This window comes from Topomyia yanbarensis, chromosome 2 (assembly GCF_030247195.1).
Source record: "Topomyia yanbarensis strain Yona2022 chromosome 2, ASM3024719v1, whole genome shotgun sequence".
Lineage (NCBI taxonomy): Eukaryota > Metazoa > Arthropoda > Insecta > Diptera > Culicidae > Topomyia > Topomyia yanbarensis.
The window spans coordinates 380921355-380931797 of record NC_080671.1 but is presented as its reverse complement, the minus strand read 5'-3'; the positions used below and the strand labels follow the sequence as shown (position 1 = coordinate 380931797).

At 37.3% G+C, this 10443-nt stretch overlaps 1 protein-coding gene across 1 annotated transcript in view; it reads left to right on the top strand.

Annotated features, from left to right (window-relative positions):
• Positions 1 to 9878, top strand: part of LOC131680790 (connectin-like) — a 75632-nt gene extending 65754 nt beyond the window's left edge. Inside the window, exon 3 of the mRNA XM_058961501.1 lies at positions 9316 to 9878. Within this exon, the coding sequence (XP_058817484.1) occupies positions 9316 to 9878 (563 nt within the window). The remainder of the gene's footprint in view (positions 1 to 9315) is intronic.
• The last annotated feature ends 565 nt before the right edge of the window (positions 9879 to 10443 follow it).

Genomic DNA, 10443 nt, shown 5'->3' with positions numbered 1-10443 from the left:
AGCCCGCCTCTTACCCTCACACCAAAAAGCTCACAAACGGAGCCCCCTGGTAGTGGACACATCAGTTTTCAGCGTACAAAAAAAAGGTCAGCACAACAAAACAAAGTTACGAATCGCCGAAACGCTGAGAACAAAAAAAAAACAATACGAGACCGACAAAACACAAAATTTGACAAGAAGCTACGGCGAGTACCCATCGTAGCTTTGCAGGAAGCTCATAATAATTTAAATTTATTTATTACTTATTGCTAGAAAAAATGCATTTATCAATTGTTTTTATTAAAAAGAAAGTTAACCAATTATAGCTAAAGGAATAAGCTCGATTGGTGGTGAACGAAGTTTATATTAAAAATTCTCCTATTTTATTTTTTAAAATTATTTTCAATTTTGCTTGGAAACGAGTGCGACATGTTAGGATTTGCTTTAAATCAGTAGGAAGTTGGTTGAATAACTTAGGTCCGATGAAAGAAATGCGTGTTTGACCAAGGTTCGTGGATACTCTGGAGTATAATAAATGATTGGCTTGTCTAGTGCTGTGAGCTCGAATGCCTGTTGTCAATTCTAGATTATTATTAGCAATAGTATTATGCAAAGCATTGTGGATGTATATTATTGTTTGGTAGTTAGTCAACCCAAGCAAAGGTAAAATGTTATGGGCATTATTATTGTATAACAATATAGTAGGGTACATAAATGGTTTTTTATAAATAATTTTAAGACATCTGTTTTGAAGCGTTTGTAGCTTTTTCAGATTCGAGATACTGGCACGGCCCCACACAGATACAAGGTAGTTCAGCAATGAGTGGATGTGCGCATAATAACATTTTAGAAGTACATGCTGGGGAACAAAAGAGCATACTTTACGCATAGGCCCACATAACGATGCAACTTTTCTCTCTATAGATGTTATATGTAGAGATGGTCGGGTTTCAATTTTTTCGAACCCGAACCCGACCCGAACCCGAGAATTTTAAAATTTGAAAACCCGAACCCGACCCGAACCCGAAAATTTTTAATTTGAGAAACCCGATCCGAACCCAACTTGCTAATATGGAGAATCCACCAAAGATCTCGAAGATTTTTAATTTTAGGCACCCTAGGCTCATCTTAGAATAGTAGAACCATTCGAATCTGAAGTAGCACCATACGCGTTGAGTTATATCTGCCTATGGCAAAACGAATCACTGGCGAGTAGAATCCGCATTTTTATTTGCTATCATTGAACGTCGAATTTGTAATGTTATGAGAAACTTACAAATCGTCGATATATTAACCGGAATGTAGAATAAATCGGTCGCTAACTCATGGGGAAACAAAAAAACTTAATGTTGACAGTTTTAGACAACCTTGCCCGTCGTACTTAACCAAAATTTCTAATTTTGTATCAAAAGTGAATTCTATACATTTCTTTTCTAAGAAATGTAAAACCATTCCTGCAAGGCAGTTTTGTATAATTTATCACATGTATTAAATTAGCTATGGTAATTAGCCACAGCAGTACCACCAAATTTGTGATTTCAATATATGGGAATTGTGAAATCGTCGCCGGGCTACAACGCCCTTTTTAGTCAATGGTTACAGTTTATTTTAACTGCAAGCAATCTTTATCATAAATCAATTTGATTATTATAAAACATCCATTAAAGCAAGTACAACCTATTTATTGCATTTGACCAACTTAACAGTGCCCGCTTAAAGTTTGTTTGGGGTACAAATGTACCCCACAAAACCATTTACGTTAATGTTTTGTCATGTTCACATAATTCCGAAGACATTCTTATATCTTTTTTTAAAAGAATAACATCGATACATAGTAAGCGAAAAACTTGTGTAAAATTGTATGTTTTAGAATAGAACTATCCAATTTAATTATAAATTTAATAAAAATTAGGCATATTAGAGCGATTTTAGTTCTGGGGTACGAATGTATCCCACAAAACCGTTTACTTAGATAAAAAGTCATGAAACCCAAAACAAAAACCTCTTGCAATAATTGTAAGCGACAATCACTTGCAAATAATGTTAGCATCGCTTGCAATTTTGCAGTTAAAGCCGCTTGCAATGTTTGCAAGCATATAAAACACTTCATCTCTTGCTATATCTACATACGTTTCTTCAACACACTGTCACAGGATTGCCACCACATTCACGTGCCTATGCCGGTTTGTATGGCAACGCACGCCGAGTTTTTATTCACCGTCTGCTTTTTATTCATTTCTCACCAACATCTTCAAACGCAATATTGTGGCTTATTCATTACACACGAGGCAGCATCGAATTCCGGATGTGCTGATTGTACGACTTTTAACGCTCGGCTTTTATGTGTAAGAATAGATCAGTGCCTATGGTCTGTGCTACGATACTCAATGGCATGAGTTCAAATCTAGGGGTGCGTGCTTTACTTTTTTCATTAATCGTGAATTCATCCAAATATTTATATATGACTTTTATCCACTTACAATTATCTGATAGCATGGTTGGATGGATAAGGTATTGATTAGTGATCTGTTCGTGTAAGGTTCGTTTTTCAATACCAGCTGTCTTTTTTATCTAACGCATATTGGTCACCAATACACATGCATCGCTAATACATAGGCAAAACTCGTTTTTTCTGTTTCTTGCATTACATGCAAGGAAGATTCTTGCAATTTTTGCACATTACCAGAACGCTTGCAATTTTCGCACGCATTTATTGCAATAATGTAAGCGAATCTTACCGGGTATGTTTTGGGTGTAGGGTTAATGGACAATTAATATTCAATATATAGCAAAAAATATTACCGTTAAGTGCACTCGCAACGGGTGTTCCCCATCAGGCATAAATACGTTAGGCATACGGACGTTTGGCATACGTACGTTAGGCATAATGGACGTCAGGCATAATGGACGATTGGCATAATGGACGTTAAGCATTAGTCATGTTGAAGTATCCTTTAAGGAAATAACTTTTTGTGGTGATAACAGCCTCGGGTTACCACCCGCAAATGTTTTAAATTTTTTGATGTTGTAGAATTACTCTGGAAGCTGATAAAACTCGATCAACATTTTATTGTATTGTAAATACCTCAATAACTCAAATAAAAGATGTAGAACAAATTACACATCTCTAAAATAGGCTAAAACTCTTGTTTAAAATCGTTCTATTTTATATTAAGGTATGAATAGGTATGAATTGATTGTTTGTTCCTCCTCGTGGTATAAGGAATCGTCCGCCTTTGTGGATTCCTAGACATCGTACAGCTTATGGCCAGAATAATCCGGTGAACAGATGTTGTAGCAAATTCAACGAAACTGCTCTAGTTTACGACCTGCATACCACTAAATTTAGTTATAAGTTAGCAATTGAAAATTTTTAATATTGACGTTAACAATTGTATTAATAATTAACTGTACGGTATATGCCGAAGACGAAATAAATAAAAATAACGCACACCCCTTCATGCCCATGTTGTTTGTAAACAAAAACTTAATGTCTGTTCATTATTTTTCTTTTTTTAAATATTTGGACGCAACTGCATTGGTAATACATCTAAGAGGCTTGAAATGAACTTGTACCTAAACTGTTCCCTTAAATGAAGGGACATTTTCTTCATCTCGTCCAGAGAAAAAATAGAAAAAAAACTCTACACTTGCAAGGATTAAATATCTCGCATGGTATTTTTCATTTTGGAGTCTCTCGCTAAAGTTATGCGAAGGTATGGTATAGCAAAGCGTCTTTTTCTAATCTGAAAAAACGTATATTATGCCAATCGTCCATTGTGTCGAACGTCCATTATGCCTAACGTACTTATGCCTAACGTATGTATGCCTAACGTCGCGCACCCACTCGCAACACGCACTGCTCGATTTCTCGCGACTGTCAAAACGACCAATCAGGAGCGCATCAATAGATTTTTTTATTGTTTCTACTTCCCGTAGATTTCTACTCGCTTTGACACTATTTGCTGTACGCTTTAGATGAGTTTTACGCGTTTACTCTGACCGCGGCCTACATATCGGTTTTAAAGTACCTGTCAAAATTAATATTTTAAAACAGACAGTTGAACCAATAGTTTCCGATAAATTCCTGTTGACTTGATTTATTACTAATTATCATTAAAAATAAATCGCAAAGAGATTTTAGATGTGAGACACGTATTGTTGAATGCTCTCTCATGAATGTTCCTTTAAAACATAAAATAATTCAGTCAGTTTGCGAATCTGAAAGGAAATAATTTTATACAAGAATGAAAAAATACTATATTTAAGCACCAGAACAAACGACGAATTCTAGTGATTTAAAGGTGCTACCATTTGGTACGGTTATATGTGTCTTCCATTCGTATCACGAAGTATAAAAAGAGATTGGGCTTTGTGTATAGACAGCGTCAAGAAATGGTTGGGTCGTTTTGTTCAAACCCCGAACCCGACCCGACCCCGACAATTCCTTATTTGAAAAACCCGAACCCGACCCGAGCCCGAAAGTTCAAAATTTTAAAAACCCGGACCTGACCCGAGCCCGAGAATTTCAAATTTGAAAACCCGGAACCCGACCCGAACCCGAGAAGCATAAATTTATAAAACCCGAACCCGACCCGAAACTTGTCGGGTTCGGGTCGGGTCCGGATTTCGGGTCTAAAAACCCGAACCCGACCATCTCTAGTTATATGCTCAATCCAGGAGAGTGTGGGGTCTAAGTGAAGTCCTAAATATTTGAAGCAGTTAGTTTCCTGAATTACAGACTGTCCCATTCTTGGGTCTGGATGCACGCCTATAGCTCTTCTAGATGAACGAAACAGCATGTATTTAGTTTTTGATAGGTTCAAGGAAAGAAGGTTTTCGTTGAAATACGTCGTTAGTGTTTTTAAATCCGATTCAATGTCGCGTACAATATCCAGGCAGTTGTTGTTCGGGTAGAACAACGCTGTGTCATCCGCGAAAAGACGAGGAGTCCCTTTTAACCCGAGTCTACCTAGGTCATTGATATACAATAAAAATAACAGTGGCCCAATATTACTGCCTTGGGGCACTCCTATTTCTATTGGTCTATAAGAGCTACACGAGTCTCCAATAGATACGAATTGGTTCCTATACGACAGATAGCTACGAATAATATGATTTGCTAATCCCCTGATACCATAGCATTCTAACTTCTTAAGCAGGATTGAGTAATCCAGAGTATCGAATGCTTTTTTTAGGTCCAGAAAAAGGGCACCAACAATTCTTTTGCTATCAATTTGACTAATGATGGAGTCAATTAGTTCGGTCATTGCAATTAAAGTGCTGCAGCCCTGCCTGAACCCATACTGGTAGTTGTAAATTATGTTGTGTTTGTTCAAAAACTCGAGTAGTCGAGTGATGAGCAATTTCTCAAGAATTTTATTGAAAACGTACAATGTTGAAATTGGTCTATAGTTGCAAGGTTGGTTTGGATCACCAGCTTTGAAAATTGGAATTACTCGGGCTATTTTTAAACAGTCTGGGTACCTGCCGGTTTGAATTATTAAATTAAAAGCTTTGGTTAGGATGTTTGCAAAAGTGGTACAGTTACTCTTAAGAACACTAGCGGGGATCTTATCAGGACCACAACTGTTATTTTTTTCGAGGTCTTTAATCAAAAGGATCACTTTGTTTATGGTTGCAGGACGCAAGAAGATTGTTTCTTGGACGTGTTGTATATTTGTAATAGGATTTGAGTTGGGACTCGTGGGAATATTGTCAGCCAAATTTTTGCCAATACTAGAGAAATATTCGTTGAAAACATTACATACTTCTTTAGTTTCAGTGACTCTGATGTCATCACAAATTAGGCTGATGGGAACATCCGACTTTGAACGACCAAAAATGGTATTAATATTTTTCCAAAGTTTTGAATGAGTTGTGTTGGATAGAAGGTTTTCAAAGTAAGCCTTTTTGCACCGCTTTTTCATTACATTAACTTTTTTAGTTATGTGTTGCAGAAGAGCTTTGAGGTTTTCATCATTGGGGTTATTTTTTACTCGTTTCAGATAATTACTTTTGATTTTAATCAGTGTCCACAAATCGAAATTGATCCAGGGGCAAAAAACGCCTTTACATTTAAGCGTTTTGGAGACCGTTCTAGTGTTTTCCGCAAGTAAAGAATTGTAGGTTGTGATGATATTTGTAAGACATACATCTACATCATCAATCAACTCGATGTTTTCTATGAAATTTTGGAAGTCGTTATTGAGTTTTTCATGATTGATTATTGATTTAGTCAATTTAACGGGTTCTCTTTTTACTGCAAGTTTATATGAAGATATAATTTGAACGTTATCACTAACTATGGTGTAAACCGTGTAATTTCGTAAAGTGTTTGTCACGAGTTTTTATTGAATTCGAACTTCTGATGCGATACCAACAACGACGCTCGTGAATGCCCGCGATCACACTATACTCATTCTAAAGCTTTTAATTATCTTTCTAAAATGAGTCTATGTTAGTTTTGCGAAAACTTTCGATAAGCTGTCAAAATTTAAAAAAAAAACTGTGAATGGAGACGCATGGTTATTACTGATATTGAATTCGAATAATCACTTCACGGAAAAAAATCCGTTCATAAATTCATGAACAAAAGATCATGATTTCGTGAACTGAACGATTTACGAAAATCGTGACCAATTTCCTGAAATTGTGAATAATAAACCTCGTATTCATGAAACTATTTGTGTTTCTAAAAAAACTAGTTCACCCCAAGTACATACATGGCGTTACATTCGAATGTTTGGTTGGGTTACTGTTGTTGTTCCCTAGACATGTTTAGTTTTTGCTATGATTCTTGTTCATAATTTGGGAATACACAGCCGACAGTCAAACAATGTTCATGATTTCAGGAGTTTATTCGCGATTTTTGTGATTTCTCATCACATTACGGTGCTATTTTATTTATGAGTTTGCTATCGGATTTTTCTGTCAGACTGGAGGGATTTACGTTCATGATTTCAGGATCATTGTCGCACATTTCGTAATTTCTATTCACGTTATCGTTTTAGTCATGAGTAGAGTAATTCATGTTCATGATCTCAGGATCTTAGTCACGATTTTTGACATTTTTATCACGAGTTATGTGATTTATGTTCATGAGCTCAGGAACTTTGCCATGATTTTCGTGATTTCTATTTACGTTGTCGTGATATTTTAGTCACAAGTAGAGATTTATGTTTATTTATGTTCTTGATTTCAAGATCTTAATCACGATTTTCGTAATTTCTGTTCACATTATCCTGATATTTTATTATGATTGTCCGTGATTGAATTCGTTCGGGTGATGTTAATTGTTGTGGTCTAATTAAATCAATTTTCGATCGGGAAAAAGATCAATTACCGCCGCAAAATTGACACCAGCGGGTGCGTGAAAAAGTTTTCTGTAAGGTGATACGGTTTGTTTAACGTTTAAAGTGCAATCTACTTAACTAAAGCGATAAAACGCTTTGCTATTGCCACCGGTCAGACACAACAAAAGCCAACCAGTGACCAGCGGCTTATTATTGCTTCGTTGGCCTGTCGCGGGGCGAAGCAAAGAAGAGCGTGAAACACCGATAGTCAGATGACTACTGTGCTGTGCAGTGCGTGTGCCTTGAAAATTTCGTCAGCAAGTGATCGTGTGTATTGTTTCGGCGGCTGCGATCACATCCTACATGAGAAATGTGCGGATCTCAATACCGCTAGTGCAAGTGCCCTTAAAAGCAATAATGCGCTACGATATGTGTGTTTTGACTGTCGTAAAAACAGTCTTGCCTGAATGATGTACTGAAAAAATGCGGGGAACTACAGAGCGCGGTTGCTGAACTACAGAAGGCACAACATGAGCTGACCAACAAGTTGTTGAATGAATGCGTGAGTAGAATCGAAAGCGGGATCAAGCAGCAACTTGCGGACCTTTTCCAGTCTAGCAAACAAGCGTCCGTGAATGTTAACTCCTGCGAAAACTTAAATGTTCATTCATATGCTGACGTTGTTCAAGCCAGTGTGGGCCACCCCACATCAATTAGAAAGAGGAAAGCTGCCGTAATGACTGCAGCACGGAAAACCGATTCATCACAATTTCAACTAAAAAATTAATTGAGTTTTTGGTTTCGTCTAGTTAATATTTGGGCGAACTAAATTTTTGTTGCAAACAATAATCCAACGTTGTTGGTTTGATGCTGTCAGTTTCAGTCTGGACACGAACGTTTCATCCTAGCACAAAACTTAAAAAGCTAAAGCACAAAACTTGAAAAGCTACATGAGCTAAAGCTTGAAACGCTTGTCTCAGCTTCTAACGCTTGTTTTAGTCCAGACACAATTGCATATGCCGTTACACTACCTTTTCAGCCAAGACACAAACGACTAGAATTCAACTAATCTCATTGTTGAATTAAACTGCTTCATCGTAAAATACAACATAGGATATTTCAAACGTTTTGTTTCACCGACCGACGGAAGAAAGGTATGGAATTAAATTGTTGAAAAATTCCGTATGTCAGTAATTCACACGTAAATATAATACAGAGTTATGTTTCTCATAATGTTATCTTTTTATAAACTGCAATCTTAAATGAGACGAAATAGCCAAAGGTATTTAAGGATTGTTGGAAATTGATTGATTTGAATTTTAGAATAAAGGTATATTTTTTTTCTATTTAGTCACAAACACTATCCAGCACTACAAAAAAAACTTCAAACTTATTCCACATCTAGTTTGGAATCTCAAACGATGAAAAATAATTATCATATTGCATATTACATTGGTTAATAATTGAAATGTTACTATATAATCGACTAAATCCGAAATAAAATGATTTTGACAATTTTCAACAATACTTTCAATTTTCAGTGCACATGTATTGAAAAAAATGTCAATAAAAATCATCCCTTTATTGAAATGTTTTTAAAGAAAAACTAGGTAAAACCAAAATGAGGTCAGTTGAATTTCTGTTTTTTTTGTGTACTGGTTCAGGTAGTTGCGTCCAGGATAAAACAAGCTTTCCAAGCTGAGACAACTACCTACGTGCTTAACCGTTATGCCCAGCGTGTATGAACATAGTTGCTGTCGCTACCTTGATGTATTTCAGTGAGGTGTGCATCTTAGCTACTTGCTGTCATTTCGTATGATGTGCGTCTTGAATCAAAATCAATAATAATTTTCAATAACTATTATTTGAGAATCTCTCAAAATTAAGAGAAAATTTAGTTACGTTATTCATTTTTCTGTTGAAATCAACTAATTAGGAAAACAAAAATTTGTTTTGTTATTTTCTTCATCGAATGGCTTTCAGTGAGGTGATCTTCCGGTGCACAAACAGTCAAACTCTAATTGCGACTCCATGGAAGTAGGTCAACTTCGGTCGGGCAAACGTCGATTTTTGACTGTTCCACCTAGCAGTGATAACTTTGGCAATGAGAATACGCCCAAAAGCGCACCCCTGTGTAACTTTGCAGAAACACATCCAGCTAAGTCCAATGCAATTGTGAAGCGAGAGCGAACAGTCATCATTAAACCAATCGAGCAGCAAGTTGCGACTGTTACAAAGCAGGAAATTCAAGGCAAGCTTGACCCAGTTTCATTGCGTGTTAAAGAGGTATATTACCGACCCAATGGAGAAGCAACTGTTAGATGTGACTCCCGTGAATCAGCGCTTAAATTGCTCAGTACAGTGAAAGCGAACCTGTCTGAGAAGTATAACGCCGACGTCCAGAAAGCTCTAAAACCCAGAGTAAAAGTTGCTGGTTTTACTGACGACATCACTGCGGAAAACTTCGTGGAAAAACTAATTCAGCAAAATAATTTTCCTCAGCCTGCCAACCTGACGGTGATACGAATTGTGCGAAACGAAAAACACACAGATAATCCGATGTCAACCTGGGTTGGATGCGCTGCAAGATCTCTGAATGTGTAAACGTGCTCCGCTGTTATCGCTGCTCAGAGTACGGCCATAGATCTGTCACATGCAAGAAGTCCCCATGCTGTCCGATTTGCGCCGAAGGGCATGAACACAAAGAGTGTGTCTCAGACATCCAAAAATGCATTAATTGTCACAATGCAAATGTGACAAGAAATCCTGAAGATCAAACGCCAACTGAACTTGCTTCCTGGAGTTCTGAGTGCCCCCTGTATCAAACTCGACTTAGGCAGTCACGCCGTATTATTGACTACAGTACATAGCAACTAGTGCAATACGGCGAAGCCGCCCAGTTTTTCGACCGATGTAATCAGCAAGAATCTGCCACCGACGCCCATATGATTGGCACGGAACATAGATGTTATAGCAGCGACCTTTCCCGGTCAGGTAAAGCTAAGGGTGTATATGTCCTTCCGAAGCAATTCGAGATACTGCGCGCCCTGAATTTGGTCTACAATTGCAGCTTGCCAACGAACGAAATCAGCTTGACTCCATCACCGACTCCCACCTGTTTGCCATAGAATTTGGATGTTATGGCGGCGACCTTTCCCGGTCAGGTAAA